A 25,858-nucleotide genomic window follows, 5' to 3' on the forward strand; every position below is an offset into this window, starting at 1 on the left:
GTGTGACGCGAGTGTGTGACGCAAGTGTGTGACGCGAGTGTGTGACGTGAGTGTGTGACGCGCGCCCAGCTCCCGCGCGTCGCGAGTGTGTGACGCGAGTGTGTGACGCGAGTGTGTGACGCGAGAGTGTGTGACGCGAGTGTGTGACGCGAGTGTGTGACGTGAGTGTGTGACGCGCGCCCAGCTCCCGCGCGTCGCGAGTGTGTGACGCGAGTGTGTGACGCGAGTGTGTGACGCGAGAGTGTGTGACGCGAGTGTGTGACGCGAGAGTGTGACGCGAGTGTGTGACGCGAGTGTGTGACGCGAGTGTGTGACGCGAGAGTGTGTGACGCGAGAGTGTGTGACGCGAGTGTGTGACGCGAGTGTGTGACGCGAGAGTGTGTGACGCGAGTGTGTGACGCGAGTGTGTGACGTGAGTGTGTGACGCGCGCCCAGCTCCCGCGCGTCGCGAGTGTGCGACGCGAGTGTGTGACGCGAGAGTGTGTGACGCGAGAGTGTGTGACGCGAGAGTGTGACGCGAGTGTGTGACGCGAGTGTGTGACGCGAGAGTGTGTGACGCGAGTGTGTAACGCGAGTGTGTGACGCGAGTGTGTGTGACGTGAGTGTGTGTGACGTGAGTGTGTGTGACGTGAGTGTGTGTGACGCGAGTGTGTGTGACGCGAGTGTGTGTGACGCGAGTGTGTGTGACGCGAGTGTGTGACGAGAGTGTGTGACGCGAGAGTGTGTGACGAGAGTGTGTGACGCGAGAAGTGTGACGCGAGAGTGTGTGACGCGAGTGTGTGTGACGCGAGTGTGTGTGACGAGAGTGTGTGACGCGAGTGTGTGACGCGAGTGTGTGACGCACGACGCGAGTGTGTGACGCGAGTGTGTGACGCGAGTGTGTGACGCGAGTGTGTGACACGAGTGTGTGTGACGCGAGTGTGTGACGCGAGTGTGTGTGACGCAAGTGTGTGTGACGCGAGAGTGTGACGCGAGTGTGTGACGCGAGTGTGTGTGACGTGAGTGTGTGTGACGAGAGTGTGTGACGCGAGTGTGTGACGCGAGTGTGTGACGAGAGTGTGTGACGCGAGTGTGTGACGCGAGAGTGTGTGACGCGAGTGTGTGACGCGAGTGTGTGACGCAAGTGTGTGACGCGAGTGTGTGACGCGAGAGTGTGTGACGCGAGTGTGTGACGCGAGTGTGTGACGCGAGTGTGTGACGCGAGTGTGTGACGCGAGTGTGTGACGCGAGTGTGTGTGACGCGAGTGTGTGACGCGAGTGTGTGACGAGAGTGTGTGACGCGAGTGTGTGACGCACGACGCGAGAGTGTGTGACGCGAGTGTGTGTGACGCGAGTGTGTGTGACGCGAGTGTGTGACGCGAGAGTGTGTGACGCGAGTGTGTGACGCGAGAGTGTGTGACGTGAGTGTGTGACGTGAGTGTGTGACGTGAGTGTGTGACGTGAGTGTGTGACGAGAGTGTGTGACGAGTGTGTGTGACGTGAGTGTGTGACGTGAGTGTGTGACGTGAGTGTGTGACGAGTGTGTGTGACGTGAGTGTGTGACGCGAGTGTGTGTGACGCGAGTGTGTGTGACGCGAGTGTGTGTGACGCGAGTGTGTGTGACGTGAGTGTGTGACGAGAGTGTGTGACGCGAGAGTGTGTGACGAGAGTGTGTGACGCGAGAAGTGTGACGCGAGAGTGTGTGACGCGAGTGTGTGTGACGCGAGTGTGTGTGACGAGAGTGTGTGACGCGAGTGTGTGACGCGAGTGTGTGACGCACGACGCGAGTGTGTGACGCGAGTGTGTGACGCGAGTGTGTGACGCGAGTGTGTGACGCGAGTGTGTGACGCGAGTGTGTGACGCGTGATGCGAGTGTGTGACGCGAGTGTGTGACGCGAGTGTGTGACGCGTGATGCGAGTGTGTGACGCGAGTGTGTGACGCGAGTGTGTGACGCGAGTGTGTGACGCGAGTGTGTGACGCGAGTGTGTAGGACGCGAGTGTGTGACGCGTGATGCGAGTGTGTGACGCGAGTGTGTGACGCGAGTGTGTGACGCGAGTGTGTGACGCGAGTGTGTGACGCGAGTGTGTGACGCGTGACGCGAGTGTGTGACGCGAGTGTGTGACGCGTGACGCGAGTGTGTGACGCGTGATGCGAGTGTGTGACGCGAGTGTGTGACGCGAGAGTGTGTGACGCGAGTGTGTGACGCGAGTGTGTGACGCGAGTGTGTGACGCGTGATGCGAGTGTGTGACGCGAGTGTGTGACGCGAGTGTGTGACGCGTGATGCGAGTGTGTGACGCGAGTGTGTGACGCGAGTGTGTGACGCGAGTGTGTGACGCGAGTGTGTGACGCGAGTGTGTAGGACGCGAGTGTGTGACGCGTGATGCGAGTGTGTGACGCGAGTGTGTGACGCGAGTGTGTGACGCGAGTGTGTGACGCGAGTGTGTGACGCGAGTGTGTGACGCGTGACGCGAGTGTGTGACGCGAGTGTGTGATGCGTGACGCGAGTGTGTGACGCGTGATGCGAGTGTGTGACGCGAGTGTGTGACGCGAGTGTGTGACGCGAGTGTGTGACGCGAGTGTGTGACGCGAGTGTGTGACGCGAGAGTGTGTGACGCGAGTGTGTGACGCGAGTGTGTGACGTGAGTGTGTGACGCGCGCCCAGCTCCCGCGCGTCGCGAGTGTGTGACGCGAGTGTGTGACGCGAGTGTGTGACGCGAGAGTGTGTGACGCGAGTGTGTGACGTGAGTGTGTGACGCGCGCCCAGCTCCCGCGCGTCGCGAGTGTGTGACGCGAGTGTGTGACGCGAGTGTGTGACGCGAGAGTGTGTGACGCGAGTGTGTGACGCGAGAGTGTGACGCGAGTGTGTGACGCGAGTGTGTGACGCGAGTGTGTGACGCGAGAGTGTGTGACGCGAGAGTGTGTGACGTGAGTGTGTGACGCGAGTGTGTGACGCGAGAGTGTGTGACGCGAGTGTGTGACGCGAGTGTGTGACGCGAGTGTGTGACGCGAGTGTGTGACGTGAGTGTGTGACGCGCGCCCAGCTCCCGCGCGTCGCGAGTGTGCGACGCGAGTGTGTGACGCGAGTGTGTGACGCGAGAGTGTGTGACGCGAGTGTGTGACGCGAGAGTGTGACGCGAGTGTGTGACGCGAGTGTGTGACGCGAGTGTGTGACGCGAGAGTGTGTGACGCGAGTGTGTAACGCGAGTGTGTGACGCGAGTGTGTGTGACGCGAGTGTGTGTGACGTGAGTGTGTGTGACGTGAGTGTGTGTGACGCGAGTGTGTGTGACGCGAGTGTGTGTGACGCGAGTGTGTGTGACGCGAGTGTGTGACGAGAGTGTGTGACGCGAGAGTGTGTGACGAGAGTGTGTGACGCGAGAAGTGTGACGCGAGAGTGTGTGACGCGAGTGTGTGTGACGCGAGTGTGTGTGACGAGAGTGTGTGACGCGAGTGTGTGACGCGAGTGTGTGACGCACGACGCGAGTGTGTGACGCGAGTGTGTGACGCGAGTGTGTGACGCGAGTGTGTGACACGAGTGTGTGTGACGCGAGTGTGTGACGCGAGTGTGTGTGACGCAAGTGTGTGTGACGCGAGAGTGTGACGCGAGTGTGTGACGCGAGTGTGTGTGACGTGAGTGTGTGTGACGAGAGTGTGTGACGCGAGTGTGTGACGCGAGTGTGTGACGAGAGTGTGTGACGCGAGTGTGTGACGCGAGAGTGTGTGACGCGAGTGTGTGATGCGAGTGTGTGACGCAAGTGTGTGACGCGAGTGTGTGACGCGAGAGTGTGTGACGCGAGTGTGTGACGCGAGTGTGTGACGCGAGTGTGTGACGCGAGTGTGTGACGCGAGTGTGTGACGCGAGTGTGTGTGACGCGAGTGTGTGACGAGAGTGTGTGACGCGAGTGTGTGACGCGAGTGTGTGACGCACGACGCGAGAGTGTGTGACGCGAGTGTGTGTGACGCGAGTGTGTGTGACGCGAGTGTGTGACGCGAGAGTGTGTGACGCGAGTGTGTGACGCGAGAGTGTGTGACGTGAGTGTGTGACGTGAGTGTGTGACGTGAGTGTGTGACGAGAGTGTGTGACGAGTGTGTGTGACGTGAGTGTGTGACGTGAGTGTGTGACGTGAGTGTGTGACGAGTGTGTGTGACGTGAGTGTGTGACGTGAGTGTGTGTGACGCGAGTGTGTGTGACGCGAGTGTGTGTGACGCGAGTGTGTGTGACGCGAGTGTGTGACGAGAGTGTGTGACGCGAGAGTGTGTGACGAGAGTGTGTGACGCGAGAAGTGTGACGCGAGAGTGTGTGACGCGAGTGTGTGTGACGCGAGTGTGTGTGACGAGAGTGTGTGACGCGAGTGTGTGACGCGAGTGTGTGACGCACGACGCGAGTGTGTGACGCGAGTGTGTGACGCGAGTGTGTGACGCGAGTGTGTGACACGAGTGTGTGTGACGCGAGTGTGTGACGCGAGTGTGTGTGACGCAAGTGTGTGTGACGCGAGAGTGTGACGCGAGTGTGTGACGCGAGTGTGTGTGACGTGAGTGTGTGTGACGAGAGTGTGTGACGCGAGTGTGTGACGCGAGTGTGTGACGAGAGTGTGTGACGCGAGTGTGTGACGCGAGAGTGTGTGACGCGAGTGTGTGACGCGAGTGTGTGACGCGAGTGTGTGACGCGAGTGTGTGACGCGAGAGTGTGTGACGCGAGAGTGTGTGACGCGAGTGTGTGACGCGAGTGTGTGACGCGAGTGTGTGACGCGAGTGTGTGACGCGAGTTTGTGTGACGCGAGTGTGTGACGCGAGTGTGTGACGAGAGTGTGTGACGCGAGTGTGTGACGCACGACGCGAGAGTGTGTGACGCGAGTGTGTGTGACGCGAGTGTGTGTGACGCGAGTGTGTGACGCGAGAGTGTGTGACGCGAGTGTGTGACGCGAGAGTGTGTGACGTGAGTGTGTGACGTGAGTGTGTGACGTGAGTGTGTGACGTGAGTGTGTGACGAGAGTGTGTGACGAGTGTGTGTGACGTGAGTGTGTGACGTGAGTGTGTGACGTGAGTGTGTGACGAGTGTGTGTGACGTGAGTGTGTGACGTGAGTGTGTGTGACGCGAGTGTGTGTGACGCGAGTGTGTGTGACGCGAGTGTGTGTGACGCGAGTGTGTGACGAGAGTGTGTGACGCGAGAGTGTGTGACGAGAGTGTGTGACGCGAGAAGTGTGACGCGAGAGTGTGTGACGCGAGTGTGTGTGACGCGAGTGTGTGTGACGAGAGTGTGTGACGCGAGTGTGTGACGCGAGTGTGTGACGCACGACGCGAGTGTGTGACGCGAGTGTGTGACGCGAGTGTGTGACGCGAGTGTGTGACACGAGTGTGTGTGACGCGAGTGTGTGACGCGAGTGTGTGTGACGCAAGTGTGTGTGACGCGAGAGTGTGACGCGAGTGTGTGACGCGAGTGTGTGTGACGCGAGTGTGTGTGACGCGAGTGTGTGTGACGAGAGTGTGTGACGCGAGTGTGTGACGAGAGTGTGTGACGCGAGTGTGTGACGCGAGAGTGTGTGACGCGAGTGTGTGACGCGAGTGTGTGACGCGAGTGTGTGACGCGAGTGTGTGACGCGAGAGTGTGTGACGCGAGTGTGTGACGCGAGTGTGTGACGCGAGTGTGTGACGCGAGTGTGTGACGAGAGTGTGTGACGCGAGTGTGTGTGACGCGAGTGTGTGACGCGAGTGTGTGACGAGAGTGTGTGACGCGTGACGAGAGTGTGTGACGCACGACGCGAGAGTGTGTGACGAGAGTGTGTGACGCACGACACGAGAGTGTGTGACGCGAGTGTGTGTGACGCGAGTGTGTGTGACGCGAGTGTGTGACGCGAGAGTGTGTGACGCGAGAGTGTGTGACGCGAGAGTGTGTGACGCGAGTGTGTGACGCAAGTGTGTGACGCGAGAGTGTGTGACGCGAGTGTGTGACGCGAGAGTGTGTGACGCGAGTGTGTGACGCGAGTGTGTGACGCGAGTGTGTGACGCGAGTGTGTGACGAGAGTGTGTGACGAGTGTGTGTGATGTGAGTGTGTGACGTGAGTGTATGACGAGAGAGTGTGTGACGCGAGAGTGTGTGACGCGAGTGTGTGACGCGAGTGTGTGACGCGAGTGTGTGACGCGAGAGTGTGTGACGCGAGAGTGTGACGCGAGAGTGTGACGCGAGTGTGTGACGCGAGAGTGTGACGCGAGTGTGTGACGCGAGTGTGTGACGCGAGTGTGTGACGCGAGTGTGTGACGCGAGAGTGTGACGCGAGTGTGTGACGCGAGTGTGTGACGCGTGACGCGAGTGTGTGACGCGAGTGTGTGACGCGAGAGTGTGTGACGCGAGTGTGTGACGCGAGTGTGTGACGCGAGAGTGTGACGCGAGTGTGTGACGCGAGAGTGTGTGACGAGAGTGTGTGACGAGAGAGTGTGTGACGCGAGAGTGTGTGACGCGAGTGTGTGACGTGAGTGTGTGACGCACGACGCGAGTGTGTGACGCGAGTGTGTGACACGAGTGTGTGTGACGCGAGAGTGTGACGCGAGAGTGACGCACGACGCGAGAGTGTGACGCGTGTGTGTGAAGAGAGTGTGTGACGCGAGAGTGTGACGTGAGTGTGTGACGAGAGTGTGTGACGCGAGTGTGTGACGCGAGTGTGTGACGCGAGTGTGTGACGCGAGTGTGTGACGAGTGTGTGACGAGTGTGTGACGTGAGTGTGTGTGAGACGCGAGTGTGTGTGACGTGAGTGTGTGTGACGTGTGTGTGACGCGAGTGTGTGACGTGAGTGTGTGTGACGCGAGAGTGTGACGCGCGCCCAGCTCCCGCGCGTCGCCCACCCGGGTGTCCTGCTTCTGTGCGGCGTGCGGCACCAGGATGGGCGCCTCCAGCTGCTCGCCGGAGATGACGGCGCCGCGGTTGCCCAGCGTGAACGTCGTGTTGCGGTTCCTCAGCGACGGCTTCGAGAAGAAGCGTACAGCTCGTCAAGGGGAAGGGCTCTAGCGGAGACCACCCCCCTCCCCCCACCCGCCCCTCCCCCACCCGCCCCTCCCCCCACTCGCCCCGTCCCCCCACTCGCCCCGTCCCCCCACTCGCCCCTCCCCCAACTCGCCCCGTCCCCCACCCGCCCCGTCCCCCCACTCGCCCCTCCCCCCACTCGCCCCTCCCCCCACCCGCCCCTCCCCCCACTCGCCCCTCCCCCCACCCGCCCCTCCCCCCACTCACCCCGTCCCCCACCCGCCCCTTCCCCCACCATCCCCTTCACCCCACTTGCCCCCTCCCCCACTCACCCCTCCCCCCACTCGCCCTTCCCCCACTCCTCCCTCCCCCCACTCGCCCCTCCCCCCCACTCGCCCCTCCCCCCACCCACCCCGTCCCCCACTCACCCCTCCCCCCCACTCGCCCCTCCCCCCCACTCGCCCCTCGCCCCACCCGCCCCTCGCCCCACCCGCCGCTCCCCCCACCCGCCCTTCCCCCCACCCGCCCCTCCCCCCACCCGCCCCTCCCCCCACCCGCCCCTCTCCCCAACCCACCCCCCCCCTGCCCCCCTCCCCAGATTTATTATTGTTACGATTTCCGCTTGATCGGCCCCAGGGTGTGGCCGATAGCAGTTCTACTGTCGGTGTGGGTTTAGCTATGGGGGTGGGGGGGAAGCGGAGAGCCCGGGGGAAACCCGTGCAGAACAGGGTGAGAGAACTCCACGCACTCACACAGTCAGTCCAGACAGACACACACACAACAACAACAACCGCCATTCGCGGTGACGTCACCACGACGATGCTTGTGCCAGGCTATGTGCACCTTGAGGCCACGTGAAGTGTCGAACGCCCGCGGGCAGGAGGTCACGGGGCAGACCCAGGTGCCACGAGTTGACTGACTGAGATGACTGGCTGATGCACCACCTGTGCCCCCTACTCTGCCAACCTGCTGTGCTTTAGCCACCCGGCGTTCCGCTCGTTGTTGTGAGCGTCGCTCCTCCGCCCTCCGTTGTTATGGGAGGGCGACTACCTCCAACTGCCCAGTGGCGTCCTTCACGAGCCTCCTCCACAGAGGCCGATCTTGACACCGCTGGTACCAGTCATCGGCAAGTCCACTCAGCTCCACGTCCTCCTGTACCACATCACTCCATCTCTTCTCTAGCCCGTGCCGCGCCCGTTTAGCCCCCTCGATCCGGCCGAACAAAAGCTGTTTCGGCATGCGGTGGCTGGGCATGCGGGCTACATGACCCAGCCAACGCAGCCTTGCCCGCCGGAGGAGTTCACCGATGGGACCTTGCCCAGATCTTTCAAGGATTTGTGAGCTCCTCACACAATCCAGCCTGGTTAAACCCAGGATGGATCGTAGGCAGGCCAGCCTAAATGTTTCCAACCGGCGAAGATGTTCCATTAAGGGGGTCCACGTTTCGCAAGCGTAGAGAAGGGAGGGAATGACCATGGCCGAGAAGACCAGGTAGCTTCCATACAGCGTTACGCAACCGATGAAAAGATATTGCCGCTAGACTGATTCGGAGTGAGACCTCTGCTGTTAAACTGGAGCTGGTCATAAGTACACTGCCCAGGTATGGGAAACTCTCCACTCTCTCCACAACTGCCCCATCACACACACTCATTTACTCACTCACACACCACACTCACGCATTCGCTCTCTGCAGAAAAAAAAATCTGATAGTGACGAGGTGGGTGATGAGTTGGGTGATGAGTTGGGTGATGAGGTGGGTGATGGCGACAGGATGGGTGATGAGGTGGGTGATGAACGAGGTGAGAGCAAGGGAGGATATCTTTCTTGGCCGTGTCCTCCACGCCCATGAGGTCGTCTTTGTCGGCCACCTCCTCGTACTGCGGGGACACGGGGGGAGTGGGAGTGGGGGCATCAGGGGTCGCTGGCACCTCAACACTACCGCGGTGAGTGAAGGTGGACAGCACCGCCGTCACCACCATCGCCACCACCACCGTCATCATCGTCATCACCACCGTCACCATCATTATTACCATCACCATCGTCACCACCACCACCATCATCGCCATCACCACCGTCATCATCACCACCGTCACCATCATTATTACCATCACCATCGTCACCACCACCATCATCACCATCATCGCCATCATCGTCATCACCACCGTCATCATCACCACCGTCATCACCATCGCTATCACCATCACCATCGTCATCACCATCAAAGTCACCACCATCACCATCGTCACCATCGTCACCGTCACCATCACCATCGCCATCACCACCGTCATCACCATCGCTATCACCATCACCATGGCCATCATCGTCATCATCGTCGTCATCGCCACTGTCACCATCATCATCGCCATCACCACCGTCATCATCACCACCATCCTCACCATCGTCATCCCCATCGTCACCACCACTCCCCCCACCCTGCACCCCTCCCGCCCCACAGTGGCGGCACCTGCAGCTTCATGAGGCGGCCGGTGTAGGCCTTGAAGTACGAGTAGTAGATGCGCGCCATCGTGTCCACGTACTCGTCGCGCACCTCCTTGGCCACGTGCCGCTCGTTCGCCAGCAGGAACTCCGAGAAGAACCTGCGGCGATGCACGGGCAAAGGTCCCCCACGTAGCTCGCGTGGGCCCAGGAGGCAAGTGCGTCCGGCACAGGCCTTCCCCCCCCCCCCCCCCGGGGGCTGACAATTTATTCGCACAACCCGCACAGGTACTGGTTTGAGGCCGAGTGAGACCTAGGGGAGGCCCAGGACCGGGTTCAGATCGTCGTCACTGTGGGTGTCGGCCTTGGGCGGGAATCGAACCCGGGTCGCCGGGGTTCACGGCGGCGTGTAAGAACACCGCCACTGGGGAGACAAAGGCGGCCGGGCGTGGTGTTGGCCACCCACGCCCTTGTGCGCCGTGCCGGCCTTTTGTAATTGCTCGCCAACAGCGCTTGCCCCAACAGCCTGCAAAGGCTATAAGGGGGATCTTTGTCTTTGTTGTCTGTGTGTGTGCGTGAGTGCCGCTCACCGGAACTTGAGCAGCGTGTTCTGTGCCATCTGGTAGTTGGTCATGGGCTTGCGGAAGGCGTAAATCTTCTGCAGGATGAACTCACGGACCTTGGCGATGGCCTGCGCACACACGCATACACACATACACACACACACGCATACACGCATACACACACACACGCGCATACACGCATACACACACACACGCATACACGCACGTGCATACACGCAAACACGCACACACGCATACACACACGCATACACACACACGCATACACGCATACACGCACGCGCATACACGCACACGCAAACACGCACACACGCATACACACACGCATACACACACACGCGCATACACGCATACACACACAGAGGCATACACACATACACACACACACATACATGCATACACACACATACACACACACGCACAGACACACACACACGCACAGACACACACACACGCACAGACACATACACACGCACAGACACACACACACAGACACACACAAAGATAAAGATCCCCCATGTAGCCTTAACAGACTGTAGGGGCAAGTGCTGTTAGCGAGCACCTATGACGGCCGGCACGGTACACGAGGGGGTGGGTGGCCAGCACCATGCCCGGCCGCCTTTGTCTCCCTAGTGGCGATGTTTACACACCACTACACCAGGTACTCATTTGAGGCTGAGTCGACATAGGGGAGGCCCAGGACCGGTTCAGATAATCATCATCGGTGGTGGCAGTGAGCGGGAATCGAACCCGGGTCGCTGGATTCATAGTGCGGCGCGCTAACCGCTCCACTCCCGCTCCCCACACACACGCATACACACACACGCATACGCACACACGCATACACACACGCATACATACACGCATACCAACACACAACTCCACACACACGCATACGCACACGCATACACACATACACACGTACACACACACGCATACACACACGGACAAAGGTGCCCCACCCGTGTAGCCTCCAACAGGCCGTTGGGGCAAGTGCTGTTACAGCGAGTAGCACCTATGAAGACCGGCACGGGTGGGTGGCCAGCACCACGCTCTACCTGTCTCCTTTGTCTCCCCAGTGGCGATGTTTATAAATCGCACCAGGTGCTCATTTGAGACCGAGTCGACCTAGGGGAGGCCCAGGACTGGTTCTGACGATGTGGTTGATCAGCGCGTTGTGCGTGTCCTGGCAGTGGTGATGTTTGTGGTGGTTGTGAAGGTGGTGATGGCGGTGGTAATGGCGGTGGTGATGGTGGTGATGTTGATGGTGGTAATGATGGTTGTGGTGACGTTGGTGGTGGTAATGGCGGTGGTTGTGGCACCACTTAGACCTTGAGCTTGGCCAGCATGTCGTGTGTGTCCTGGTGTCGATGGTGGCGGCGGTGGTGATGATGACAGTGGTGGTGGTGATGATGATGGTGGTGATGATGGTGGCGATGATGATTGTGATGATGGCCGTAGTGGTGATGGTGGCGGTGGTGGTGGTGATGATGATGATGACAGTGATGGTGGTGATGACGGTGGTGATGATGGTGGCGATGGTGATTGTGATGGCGGTAGTGGTGATGGTGGCGGTGGTGGTGATGATGACAGTGGTGATGACAGTGGTGATGACGGTGGCGATGGTGATTGTGATAATGGCGGTAGTGGTGATGACGGCGGTGGCGATGGCGGTGATGATGACAGTGGTGATGACGGTGGTGATGACGGTGGCGATGGTGATTGTGATAATGGCGGTAGTGGTGATGGTGGCGGTGACGGTGATGATGACAGTGGTGATGACGGTGGTGATGACGGTGGGAATGGTGATTGTGATAATGGCGGTAGTGGTGATGACGGCGGTGGCGATGGCGGTGATGATGACAGTGGTGATGACGGTGGTGATGACAGTGGCGATGGTGATTGTGATAATGGTGGTAGTGGTGATGACGGCGGTGGCGATGGCGGTGATGATGACAGTGGTGATGACGGTGGTGATGACGGTGGCGATGGTGATTGTGATAATGGCGGTAGTGGTGATGACGGCGGTGGCGATGGCAGCACCTTGGCCTTGAGCTTGGCCAGCACGTCGTGCGTGTCCTGGCAGGCGAGCGTCTCACGGAACGCCTGCTCCTTGGCATAGTTGATTTTGTTGTTGAGCTCCTGCAGCTGCTCCAGAAAGTCACGCTCCGTCACAGGCAGCTCCAGGATCGCCCTGCGGGGGAGGAGGCGGGCACGGGGGGGGGGGGGGGGCGGGGTTGGGGGGCGATGCAAGCGGGTGACGCGTTACTGGGTGGCGCCCCTAAGACGCGACGCTCGCATCGCTCCGCGGCCAAGGGGTCTGGGCCCACCATTTGTGGCGTTGTCAGTGGTGGTAATGGTGGTGACGGTGGCGGTGGTGGTAATGGTGGTGACGGTAATGGTGGTGAGGGTGGTGATGGAGGCGGCGGTGGTGGTGGTGGTAATGGTGGTGACGGTGGTGGTAATGGTGGTGGTGGCAGTAATGGTGGTGACGGTGGTGGTAATGGTGGTGGCGGTGGTGGTAATGGTGGTGGTGGCAGTAATGGTGGTGATGATGGTGGTAATGGTGGTGGCGGTGGTGGTAATGGTGGTGGTGGCAGTAATGGTGGTGATGGTGGTGGTAATGGTGGTGACGGTGGCGGTAATGGTGGTGGTGGCAGTAATGGTGGTGACGGTGGTGGTAATGGTGGTGGCGGTGGTGGTAATGGTAGTGGCGGTGGTGGTAATGGTGGTGACGGTGGTGGTAATGGTGTGACGGTGGTGGTAATGGTGGTGACGGTGGTGGTATTGGTGGTGACGGTGGTGGTAATGGTGGTGGCGGTGGTGGTAGCAGTGGTGGTAACGGTGGTGGCGGTGGTGGTAATGGTGGTGGCGGTGGTGGTAGCAGTGGTGGTAACGGTGGTGGCGGTAATGGTGGTGACGGTGGTGGTAACGGTGGTGGCGGTGGTGGTAAGGATAGTGGCGGGGGAGATGGTGGCAGTAGTGCCAGCGCTGCTCGTTCACAGCGCATGCCACCAACAGTGTGTGAAGGCTATCCAAGGCATCTTTGTGGTGATGGTGGTAGCTGTGGTATGTAATGGTTGTGTCGATGGTGTTGGTGGTGGTCATGGTGGTGGCTGCGGTGGTACTGGTGGCAGCGGTGGGGGGTGGGTTGTGGTGATTGTGGTGGCTGTGGTCGTTAGCGGGGAGCTGTGGTGCAGCGGTTAGCGCTACGCTGCGCCACAAATCCGGCATCCCGAGTTCGATTCCCGCTCACGGCCAACACCAGTGACGAATATCTGAACCGGTCCTGGGCCTCCCCTAGGTCGACTCAGCCTCAAAATAAGTACCTGGTGCGGTGTGGAGTAAACATCGCCACTGGGGTTTCAAAGCAGTTGGCCACCCACCTCCTCGTGTGCCGTGCCGGCCTTCATAGCTGCTAGTCCCTGACAGCACTTGCCCCAACAGTCTGCCACAGGCTATGCGGGGGGGATGTTTGTCTTTGTGCTAGTGATGGTTGTGATGTTGGTGATGGTGGCCTGTAGTAGTAACGGTGTTGGTGGTGTTGGTGGTGGCGGTGGTGGCTGCGGTCGTCATGGTCGTGGCGGTGTCGGTGGTGTTGGTTGCGGTGGTGACGGCGGTGCCTGTGGCAGCAATGGTTGTGGTGGTGACGACGGTGGTGGTGGTGGTGGTGGTGGCGCACGTGATCATGGTGTCGGGCACCACCAGCTCGTCCACGAGCTGGCTCAGCTCCCCGCGCACCGCCTGGCGGTTGCGCAGCTTCACGTTCATGGCCACCGACTGCTCCTGCAGCGTCTGGATCTCCGAGCTGATGCTGCTCAGGTCCGTCTGGAACGACGACAGCATCTCCTCCATGCGCTGACACGCGCCCAGACACACACACGCACAGACACACACACACACAGACACACACACACACGCACAGACACACACGCACAGACACACACACACGCACAGACACACACACACGCACAGACACACACACGCACAGACACACACGTACAGACACACACACACGCACAGACACACACGTACAGACACACACGCACAGACACACACACGCACAGACACACACACGCACAGACACACACACACACGCACAGACACACACGCACAGACACATACACGCACACACACACACGCACAGACACACACACACGCACAGACACAAACACACGTGCACAGAAAACACACACACAGACGCACAGACGCACAGACACACACGCACAGGCACACACACGCACACGCATTAAAGAAAAGACAAAGATACACCTCTCGAGTAGCCTTAATAGACTGTCGGGGCAAGTGCTGTTAGCGAGTGCCAGCGCTATGAAGGCCGGCAAGGCTGCACGATGGGCTTAAGGCCGCCAGCACCGCGCCCGGCCGCCTTTGTCTCCCCAGTGCTCATGTTGTACACACCGCGCCAGGTACTCATTTGAGGCCGAGTCGACCTAGGGGAGGCCCGGTGTTGGCCGTGAATGGTGCACGCGCTGCTGCCGGGTCACGTGACCACCAAATTAAGTTGCAAAGTGAGAACTCATGGGTTCTGATGTGGTGGTGGTGGGTGCGGTTGTTGTGGTGGTTGTTGCAGCTGTGGTGCTGGCGGGTTGTGGTGGTTGACATGTGGGGGTGGTGGTTGTTGTGGTGGGTGCGGTTGTTGTGGTGGTTGTTGAAGCTGTGGTGGTGGCGGCTGTGGTGGTGGTTGAGTGGTGGTGGTTGCTGTTGATGTTGTGGCGGTGGTTGTTGTTGATGTTGTGGTGGTGGTTGTTGCAGTGGTGGTTGTTGCAGCTGTGGTGGTGGCGGCTGTGGTGGTGGTTGATGTGGTGGTTGCTGTTGATGTTGTGGAGGTGGTGGTTGTTGATGTTGTGGTGGTGGTTGTTGCAGTGGTGGTTGTTGCAGCTGTGGTGGTGGCGGCTGTGGTGGTGGTTGATATGGTGGTGGTTGCTGTTGATGTTGTGGCGGTGGTTGTTGTTGATGTTGTTGGTGGTTGTTGTTGATGTTGTGGTGGTGGTGGTTGTTGATGTTGTGGTGGTGGTTGTTGCAGTGGTGGTTGTGGCAGCTGTGGTGGTTGTTGTTGATGTTGTGGTGGTTGTTGTTGATGTTGTGGTGGTTGTTGTTGATGTTGTGGAGGTGGTGGTGGTTGTTGCGGTGGTGGTTGTGGCACCTGCAGGATGGAGTCGCACGAGGTGATCTGGCCGTGCAGGCTTGCGATGTTCTCACTCTCCTTGATGTCTACGCTCCGTTACGGATGAACACCGCCACTTTCTCACCGCACCGCAACTCGCTCATCGCACCGACACTCACCACGCCAAAACTCGCTAACCACACCGACACTCACCACACCAAAACTCGCTCACCGCACCGCCACTTACCACACCAAAACTCGCTCACCGCACCGACACTCACCGCAGCGCCGCTCGCTCACCGCACCACCACTCACTACACCAAAACTCGCTCACCACACCACCACTCACCCACACCAAAACTCGCTGACCACACCACCACCCACCACACCAAAACTCGCTCAACGCACCGCCACTCGCTCACTGCACCGCCACTCACTACACCAAAACTCGCTCACCGCACCGACACTCGCTCACCGCACCGCCACTCACAGCGCCACACACTCACTTTGCCGGTACTTGAGAGCACCACACCCGTGCAAAGATCCCCCGGTGTAGCCTCAACAGACTGTTGGGGCAAGTGCTGTTAGCGAGTAGCAGCGCCTATGAAGGCCGGCACGGCACACGAGTGTCTGGGTAGCCGGGCGCCACGCCCGGCCGCCTTTGTCTCCCCGGTGGCGATGTGTGCACACTGCACCAGGTACTCATTTGAGGCCGAGTCGACCTAGGGGAGAATCAGAACCTCCCCCGAGGTCGGCACCACACGGCACCGCACTGGCACTCTCGAGCACCAGCACGCGAGGGGGTGGAGGAGGTGGGGTGTGGAGGATACAGTCCCTGATGCTCCACGTGCTTCGAGTAATGCCTCAGGTCCATGCCCTGACACGGCACGGGGGAGACGCGGGGACACGCGGTGAGAAGCGGTGAGACGCGGGGGAGACGCGGTGAGACACGGTGGCATACAGGGATAAACGATGAGACGCGGGGAGACGTGGGGAGACATGGTGAGACGCAGGGAGAACTGGTGGAGACATGGGAAATGGTGAGACGCGTAGGGACACACGGTCAGACATGGTGAGACAGTGACATTACAGGCAGACACAGCGAGACACAGGGAGGAATGGTGAGACGCAGGGAGACACGGTGAGACATGGTGAGACAGTGAGACCCGGGTTCATACAGGGACACACGGAGATACACGGACAGACACGCGGTGACACACACACAGAGGCACGCGCGGGGCCCGGGGCCTCCTCGCCTCACCGTGCGGAGCGCCTCCTTCACCAGCTCATCCTCCAGGTTCGCCTGGATGTGAGCTGCGGGCACAGAGACACCGAGACACACGGAGACACACGGAGACGTCACGGGCTCCACATGGAGACACAAACGCATTCGCGAGGGACGGCAACGCATTCGCAAACAACCGTCACCAGCAACCGTCACCAGCAACCGTCACCAGCAACCGTCACGAGCAACCGTCACGAGCAACCGTCACCAGCAACCGTCACGAGCAACCGTCACCAGCAACCGTCACCAGCAACCGTCACCAGCAACCGTCACCAGCAAACGTCACCAGCAACCGTCACGAGCAACCGTCACCAGCAACCGTCACCAGCAACCGTCACCAGCAACCGTCACCAGCAACCGTCACCAGCAACCGTCACCAGCAAACGTCACCAGCAACCGTCACGAGCAACCGTCACCAGCAACCGTCACGAGCAACCGTCACGAGCAACCGTCACGAGCAACCGTCACCAGCAACCGTCACCAGCAACCGTCACCAGCAACCGTCACGAGCAACCGTCACCAGCAACCGTCACCAGCAACCGTCACGAGCAACCGTCACCAGCAACCGTCACGAGCAACCGTCACGAGCAACCGTCACGAGCAACCGTCACCAGCAACCGTCACCAGCAACCGTCACCAGCAACCGTCACGAGCAACCGTCACCAGCAACCGTCACGAGCAACCGTCACCAGCAACCGTCACGAGCAACCGTCACGAGCAACCGTCACCAGCAACCGTCACGAGCAACCGTCACCAGCAACCGTCACGAGCAACCGTCACGAGCATCCGTCACCAGCAACCGTCACCAGCAACCGTCACGAGCAACCGTCACGAGCAACCGTCACGAGCAACCGTCACGAGCAACCGTCACCAGCAACCGTCACCAGCAACCGTCACCAGCAATCGTCACGAGCAACCGTCACGAGCAACCGTCACGAGCAACCGTCACGAGCAACCATCACCAGCAACCGTCACCAGCAACCATCACCAGCAACCGTCACGAGCAACCGTCACCAGCAACCGTCACGAGCAACCGTCACGAGCAACCGTCACGAGCAACCGTCATGAGCATCCGTCACCAGCCACTGTCACGAGCAACCGTCACGAGCAACCGTCACGAGCAACCGTGACGAGCAACCGTCACGAGCAACCGTCACGAGCAACCGTGACGAGCAACCGTGACGAGCAACCGTCACGAGCATCCGTCACCAGCCACCGTCACGAGCAACCGTCACGAGCAACCGTCACCAGCAACCGTCACCAGCCACCGTCACGAGCAACCATCACCAGCAACCGCCACCAGCAACCGTCACGAGCAACCGTCACCAGCAACCGTCACCAGCAACCGTCACCAGCAACCGTCACCAGCAACCGTGATGAGCAACCGTCACGAGCAACCGTCACCAGCAACCGTCACGAGCAACCGTCACGAGCAACCGTCACCAGCAACCGTCACCAGCAACCGTCACGAGCAACCGTCACGAGCAACCGTCACGAGCAACCGTCACCAGCAACCGTCACGAGCAACCGTCACGAGCAACCGTCACGAGCAACCGTCACGAGCAACCGTCACGAGCAACCGTCACGAGCAACCGTCACGAGCAACCGTCACCAGCAACCGTCACGAGCAACCGTCACGAGCAACCGTCACGAGCAACCGTCACCAGCAACCGTCACCAGCAACCGTCACGAGCAACCGTCACGAGCAACCGTCACGAGCAACCGTCACGAGCAACCGTCACGAGCAACCGTCACGAGCAACCGTCACCAGCCACCGTCACGAGCAACCGTCACCAGCAACCGTCACGAGCAACCGTCACCAGCAACCGTCACCAGCAACCGTCACGAGCAACCGTCACGAGCAACCGTCACGAGCAACCGTCACCAGCAACCGTCACCAGCAACCGTCACGAGCATCCGTCACGAGCAACCGTCACCAGCAACCGTCACCAGCAACCGTCACCAGCAACCGTCACGAGCAACCGTCACGAGCAACCGTCACGAGCATCCGTCACCAGCAACCGTCACGAGCAACCGTCACGAGCAACCGTCACCAGCAACCGTCACCAGCAACCGTCACAAGCAACCGTCACCAGCAACCGTCACGAGCAACCGTCACCAGCAACCGTCACGAGCAACCGTCACGAGCAACCGTCACGAGCAACCGTCACGAGCAACCGTCACGAGCAACCGTCACCAGCAACCGTCACGAGCAACCGTCACGAGCAACCGTCACGAGCAACCGTCACCAGCAACCGTCACCAGCAACCGTCACGAGCAACCGTGACGAGCAACCGTCACGAGCAACCGTGACGAGCAACCGTCACCAGCAACCGTCACGAGCAACCGTCACCAGCCACCGTCACGAGCAACCGTGACGAGCAACCGTCACCAGCAATCGTCACCAGCAACCATCACGAGCAACCGTCACGAGCAACCGTCACGAGCAACCGTCACGAGCAACCGTCACGAGCAACCGTCACCAGCAACCGTCACGAGTAACCGTCACGAGCAACCGTCACCAGCAACCATCACCAGCAACCGTCACCAGCAACCGTCACCAGCAACCATCACCAGCAACCGTCACCAGCCACCGTCACGAGCAACCGTCACGAGCAACCGTCACGAGCAACCGTCACGAGCAACCGTCACCAGCAACCGTCACAAGCAACCGTGATGAGCAACCGTCACGAGCAACCGTGATGAGCAACCGTCACGAGCAACCGTGATGAGCAACCGTCACGAGCAACCGTCACGAGCAACCGTCACGAGCAACCGTGATGAGCAATGCGTTTGGAAGCAACCTTCACCAGCCAACGCAGCCACCAGCGCGGCCTTTCAGAATCCTGGATGTGGGCTGCATCTAGGTCAGCTCAGATGAGACTGGCGTCAGTCGTGGGTCAATGAGCTGACCCTGTCAGGGAGTGACCCTGGGGGGAGTGACCCTGGGGGGGCGTGACCCTGTGGGGGGGAGTGACCCTGGGGTGGGGGGGGAAGTGACCCTGGGCGGGTGTGATCCTGTGGGGGGGGAGTGACCCTGGGGGGAGTGACCCTGGGCGGGGGGAGTGACCCTGGGGGAGGGGAGTGACCCTGGGGGGGGGGGGGGGGGGAGTGACCCTGGGGGAGGGGAGTGACCCTGGGGGGGAGGGGAATGACCCTGGGGGGAGTGACCCTGGGGTGGGGGAGTAGCCCTGGGGGAGGGGAGTGACCCTGGGGGGAGGGGGAGTGACCCTGGGGTGGGGGAGTGGCCCTGGGGGAGGGGAGTGACCCTGGGGGGAGGGGAGTGACCCTGGGGGAGGGGAGTGACCCTGGGGGGAGTGACCCTGGGGGGAGGGGAGTGACCCTGGGCGGGGGGAGTGACCCTGGGGTGGGGGAGTGGCCCTGGGGGAGGGGAGTGACCCTGGGGGGAGGGGAGTGACCCTGGGGGAGGGGGGGGGGGAGTGACCCTGGAGGGGCATGACCCTGCAGGAAGGGGGACCGGGTGGCTCACTGTCCACTTCGTCCAGGATGCACTCGTCCGATGTCAGATCCAAATCTCCCAGCGGTAGCAGCTCCAGCTCCGTCTCCACGTGGATGCCCTGTGGGGTAGAGCGGAGAGGGTCACGACCCCAATGTTAAGGGGTCACGACCCCGCCGGGGTCACGATCCCACCCCACAGGTGCACCGGGGTCGTGACCCCACGCAGAGAGGTCCAGGCACTAGGAACAATCGACGCATTCGCCAACAGCGATGCAGCCCCAAGACGACGCATTGCCGTTAAGCAGCCGACGGTTTCAATCGGCCTTTTTCGTTCTATAGCTATTACAGAAGGGTCATTGCCTGAAACGTCGCCAAGGCCCCACCACCGCCCCCTTCCGTCATTAAAAACGGCCATTGCCCGGATCGTCGACCTATTACATGCGCCTGTGTACTAATTGTCAACGCGGCATCACGCACAGAACACACGCACAACACACAATACACACACAGGTGAAACACACAACACACAATACACACAACACACAATACACACACAGGTCAAACACACAACACGCACCACACACACACATTAACACAGAACACACAACACACACCACACACACATTAACACAGAACACACAACACAGAACAAACATGCACACAGAACAAACACACAACACACAGAACAAACACACAACACGCACACACAGAACACACAACACAAACACGCACACACATAACAAACACACAACACCAACACGCAGAACAAACACACAACACAGAACACACAACACGCACACACAGAACACACAACACAAACACGCACACACATAACAAACACACAACACCAACACGCAGAACAAACACACAACACAGAACACACAACACGCACACACAGAACACACAACACGCACATACAGAACAAACACACAACACAGAACACACAGCACAAACACGCACACACAGAACACACAACACAACACAGAACACACAACACAACACAGAACAAACACACAACACAGAACACACAGCACACACAACACAGAACAAACACACAACACGCACACACAGAACACACAACACACACATAACACAACACAGAACACAGAACACAACACAGAACACACACATAACACGCACGCGGTTTAATTTCCAGGCGCCCCCCGTGATCACGCACACGAGAGTGAAGTGGAGGGTTGCCACCCGTCCCGGGTTGACACCGTATAGTGCGGGAATTGGCATCATCTGTGTGGGCGGGTGGCTGCAGGAGTTGATTTGTACACAGATGAAGGGGGTTGGCATCGTCTGCGCTGAGCTTTATCGCAGTCCAGTAAGCTGCAACACAGTTCTCACGGTAGTGGTGCTGAACGAGGAAACGTATCCGCGTTAGGTCTTGCTGTGGGGAAGGTGGTAGCCTTACCACTCACTCACCTATTCACCCATCCACTCACTAACTCAACCATTCACTCATCCACTCACTCACCTATTCACTCGCTCATAACAGCACTTACCTATTCACTCACCCTCTAACTCAACCATCCACTCACTCACCTATTCACTCGCTCATAAAAGCACTCACCTATTCACTCACCCTCTAACTCAACCATTCACTCACTCACCTACTCACTCGCTCACCCAACCGCGAACTCATTCACTCGCCAAACTCACCCTCTCAAACAATTCACTCACTCGCCCACTTAACCATACCACTCACCAGCTCACACCCCCCCCCCACCACCTCCGGTTGCCACCTGTCCAGAAATTGTCGTGACAACAGCAGGCATAGGATCAGTCATCGGTGTGGTGGTGGCAACTACGCTAGACTGCACCACCACCACCACAAGTGACTTGCACCGCGCCACCACCGCAGTCGTGCTCACAGAGGCACCTGGCGCCCGCCGACGCGACAACCCCCAAGGTACCGGGACCGCTCTGCGCTACGGGCGGCAGTGGGCAAAGGAGGAGCGGGGAGTAAGGATCGCGCCTGGGGCGTGCTGGCTAACGTGGGAGCAGCAGCGCCTCCTCCTCCTCGCACCTCGTCAGCCGCGCCGAGGCCGCTCCCCTCGCGGCCCGACGCCATGAAGAAAGAGGAGGTGGTGGAGGAGGAGGTGGTGGAGGCGTCAACAGCAGCGCAGCCACGGCCACCACCACGGCCCTGGTCCAGGATGCGATGCCACGGGACCGCCTTGCCCCACTGTGGCGGCGGGGGAGGAGGGGGGGGGGTGAGGGACCCACGCCGAGGTCTCCCATTGGTCCGCGCGGGGCACGTGTCGCGCAGCGGGCCAATGGGGAGGTGGCTCGGAGAGGCTGGGGGAAGAGGATGAGCAGTAGGGAGGGGGTGAGGGTGAAGTAACGCGAGAAATGGTTCCGGGAGGAAATTGTTCCGGCCGGAACCAAAACATTCCGCATTGATATAATAGGGTTTTTCCCCTTTTTTCTGGCAACAACACTTAAACCTTTTTACGAGGATTCATGTCTGCATTAGCCACAATACCTGCAGTCAAAATGCAAACAAAAAACATACTATGATAATATATGCATTGTCCTTGAAACTGATTGGTCCGCATTGAATTTTGATTTAAAGCTTTCATGATTGCAGGGATTCGTATTCTTGGTTCTTTCGGTAAAGTCACCACCACGTAGAAGGGAAACAATAAAATAATAAAAACATAAAAAAACAGTAAAATTCCGCATTGCATAATATTGGTTGTTTGGGGGAGTTATATCGCGAAAGCCGACGACGTCTTTCACTTAAAGCGTTCCTGACTGCAGGAATGAATATTCTTTGGGTCTTTCGGTAAAGTCACGTAGGTTCAAAGAAAATAACTACGACCGCTTGTGTTGCGATCGAAACGTCGTAGGTTTTTTTGTTATTTTTAATTTTATTTGAACCTATTTACGCGATTCATATTCTCGGTTCTTTCGGTAAAGTCACGTAGAAGGGAAATAATAAAATAAAACAAAATTCTCACGACGTTTTGATTGCAACACAAGCATCATTATCAGGTGTGCAAAAAAACCACAGCAAGCAATTTTGTTATTTCCCTTCTACGTGGTGACTTTACCGAAAGAACCAAGAATATGAATCCCTGCAGTCACGAAAGCTTTGAAACGAAATCTATCTACGTGACTTTACCGAAAGACTCGAAGAATAATCCTGGTACGTGTTTAAACATTCCGCATTGCGTAATAACGGGGTATTTTGGGTAAAATTGACCGATCTAACCGCAAAACAACCCCCGCAATGTGCGCGATCTAACCCCAACCCCCCCCCCCTCCTTATATTATGGACGAGGGGGTGGGTGACAGCACCACGCCCGGCCGCCTTTGTCTCCCCAGTGGCGATGTTCACACCACAGCAGTTACTCGTTTGAGGCTGAGTCGACCTAGGGGAGGCCCAGGACCGGTTAAAATAATCGTCACCGGTGGTGGCAGTGAGCGGGAATCGAACTCGGGTCGCCGGGTTCGTAGCGCGGCGCGCTAACCGCTACACCACAATGCGTGACGCTTCCACGTGCGCGGGTCACGTGACAGATTTGACGTCACAGCTCACTTGCCGTGCAAAAAAATTATACATTATTGAGCTCCCACCCCTCCCCCCCCCAAAAAAAAGTGTATTTTTATAATTTGTGCATGGTGTACAATCTGGAAAGTACCCACATGGCAAATTTGCAGTTTGTTGCATGTCGGGAAGTACGCTAAACATTTTGAACAGAAACATTCACAACTTTGCCTTATATGTATGGAGATAATAATTGGTCGCGAAAGCCTCCTGCGTGTTAAACTGTTCCTCTTTCTGTCGCTCAGGGGGGATTTCCAAGGATGCATCTCTCTCTCACTATCGTCTCTCTCTCTCGACACGCTTCCTTTTGGACGAACGTTTGAATGAAATAATCAACGGGGGGCCCTGCTCGCTCGTGAACACACGATGTGTGTGGCCTTAAACAAATATAGTTGGCGACGTTTCGGGCAATGCCCCTTATTTGTGCTATGAAGAAGTGTCATTTCCGAAAACGTCAGATTATAATTTATGGCCCTTGTTTGGCTTAAAAAAAAGTTTATGAGCCATTGCTCGGCTTTCTCCCTTCATTTCCCTCCCCCGCTAAACCAACGACACAGACTCTTTGTTATAACAATTCTATATTTATTTAAAGTTGCGCATTTTGATGTGACGTCACATTTCTCACCCCCCCCCCTCGTCACAAATGTCTGACCCCCACCCCCGAGGTACGTGACGTCATTTATGGACGTCCCCAAAGCGCTTAGCCGCACCTGTACCGAACGTTTTCCTGTCGCGCGCACTGCGGTGCGACTCGCGTGCTTCGTCCTGCGATTGTCAAAACATCCTCGTGGGATTCACCTTCTTTGGTTCTTTCGGTAAAGTCATGTAGAATGAGAATAAAATAATAAATTAATAAAATAACACAATCAAATTCTCGAGAATAAAATAATAAATTAATAAAATAACACAATCAAATTCTCACGACGTTTCGGCCACAACACAAGTGGCCTTCTTCAGGTGAAAGGAACAGAAAATGAAAGGAACAGAGGGTCTGTTCCTTTCACCTGAAGAAGGCCACTTGTGTTGTGGCCGAAACGTCGTGATAATTTGATTGTTATTATATTTTATTATTTTATTCTCATTCTACGTGACTTTACCGAAAAAAACAAAGAAGATAAATCCTTGCAGTCACGAAAGCTTTAAATCGAAAAATCCTCGTGGGAGTTGTGGAATATATTTGCAGAAGTCAGTTGGTTATTCACCTGTACCGCAGCCTTGCACCCACCCCACCTCCTTTGATTCTCGATCGTTAAAAAGTACATTGTTAATACATAGATAAAGTTAAATTTTAATTTAAAGCTTTCGTGACTGCAATAATTCATATGCTTAGCTCTTTCGGTAAAGTCACGTTGAAGGGAAACAATAAAATAATAATATATATAAAACAATAAAAATTCTCACGACGTTTCGACCATAACACAAACGGTCATCATCAGATCATCAGATGACCGTTTGTGTTATGGTCGAAACGTCGTGAGAATTTTTATTGTTTTTTTTATATATTTATTTTATTGTTTCCCTTCAACGTGACTTTACCGAAAGAGCTAAGAACATGAACATACATAAGGTTTTATGAAAACAAGTAAATTACAACTTTCGTGCCCGTGTTAATGTTTTTAATTACAGGTAGTCCCCGACTTACGATGGAGATGCGTTACGACGGCATCGTAAGTCGAAGATGGCCTAGCCTACCCAGGAGTCTTTAAGATTGGTGATAATTCAGCGACAGAGCGATTTACAGTACCGTACTGTATAAACTATATACTGTATGTACTTATTAATTACAATACTGTATTGCACAGTAAATTTTAAAGTAAAAAAAAACAAGGTAAATTCTTAGCCTACCTATATGAATTGCAATTTTCTAGAAAGTTTTTTTTCAGGAGACAATCCTATCTGCTATAAAAAAAAACTTTTAACATGCAATGAACGTATGTATCGTATCGTGGTAACTCTAAAATGAAATCGCTAAAGCTATGTATCATACATGCATTGAACGTATCGTATCATATTCTACTGTACTCACCAAGATTATGTCCGTCGTCTGGATACTTGAACGATGTTAGGTTGTTGATGGCTACATTAACTTAGTTGTCGGAAGAGGATGGCGATGATAAAGTTACAGTATCGTACCTCGTACGTTGCTGCGTTTGCCTGCCGCGCGAAATTAAAAATATTTTACAATTTTGTCATATCGCTATCGTAAGATCTAAATATCGTAAGTCGGAGACTACCTGTATTTACCTTCAAAATAAAATCTGGCCACGTCTCGCACCCCCGAGGGGTGCGTGCACCCCAGGTATAGGACCACTAACCTGAGGACTTCCCTTACATGTTCTCTGCAATATTGACGCTTTTGTTGTGTCGCTGTGCTCAAGTACCGGGATCATCCGTAAGTGTAGTCTATTAGTGACATCAAAAATAGCAAACAGGAAAAGGTTATCCACCGGCTTGCAAGTCTGTTGTGAGGCCA

At 57.3% G+C, this 25,858-nt stretch overlaps 1 protein-coding gene across 1 annotated transcript in view; it reads right to left on the reverse strand.

Annotated features, from left to right (window-relative positions):
- LOC116955383 (vacuolar protein sorting-associated protein 52 homolog) overlaps positions 1-15,244 on the reverse strand; it is a 31,298-nt gene extending 16,054 nt beyond the window's left edge. The window contains exons 1-7 of the mRNA XM_076053196.1: positions 15,119-15,244; positions 13,637-13,812; positions 11,998-12,148; positions 9,964-10,064; positions 9,402-9,534; positions 8,757-8,814; positions 6,820-6,953 (exon numbers count right to left, since the gene is read on the reverse strand). Coding sequence (XP_075909311.1) covers positions 6,820-6,953; positions 8,757-8,814; positions 9,402-9,534; positions 9,964-10,064; positions 11,998-12,148; positions 13,637-13,809 — 750 coding nt within the window. The 5' untranslated portion in view covers positions 13,810-13,812; positions 15,119-15,244. The remainder of the gene's footprint in view (positions 1-6,819; positions 6,954-8,756; positions 8,815-9,401; positions 9,535-9,963; positions 10,065-11,997; positions 12,149-13,636; positions 13,813-15,118) is intronic.
- Between the last annotated feature and the right edge of the window lie 10,614 nt (positions 15,245-25,858).

Source organism: Petromyzon marinus, chromosome 59 (assembly GCF_048934315.1).
Source record: "Petromyzon marinus isolate PM22_M1 ecotype Great Lakes invasive population chromosome 59, UKy_Petmar_22M1.pri1.0, whole genome shotgun sequence".
In the NCBI taxonomy this organism is placed as follows: Eukaryota; Metazoa; Chordata; class Hyperoartia; order Petromyzontiformes; family Petromyzontidae; genus Petromyzon; species Petromyzon marinus.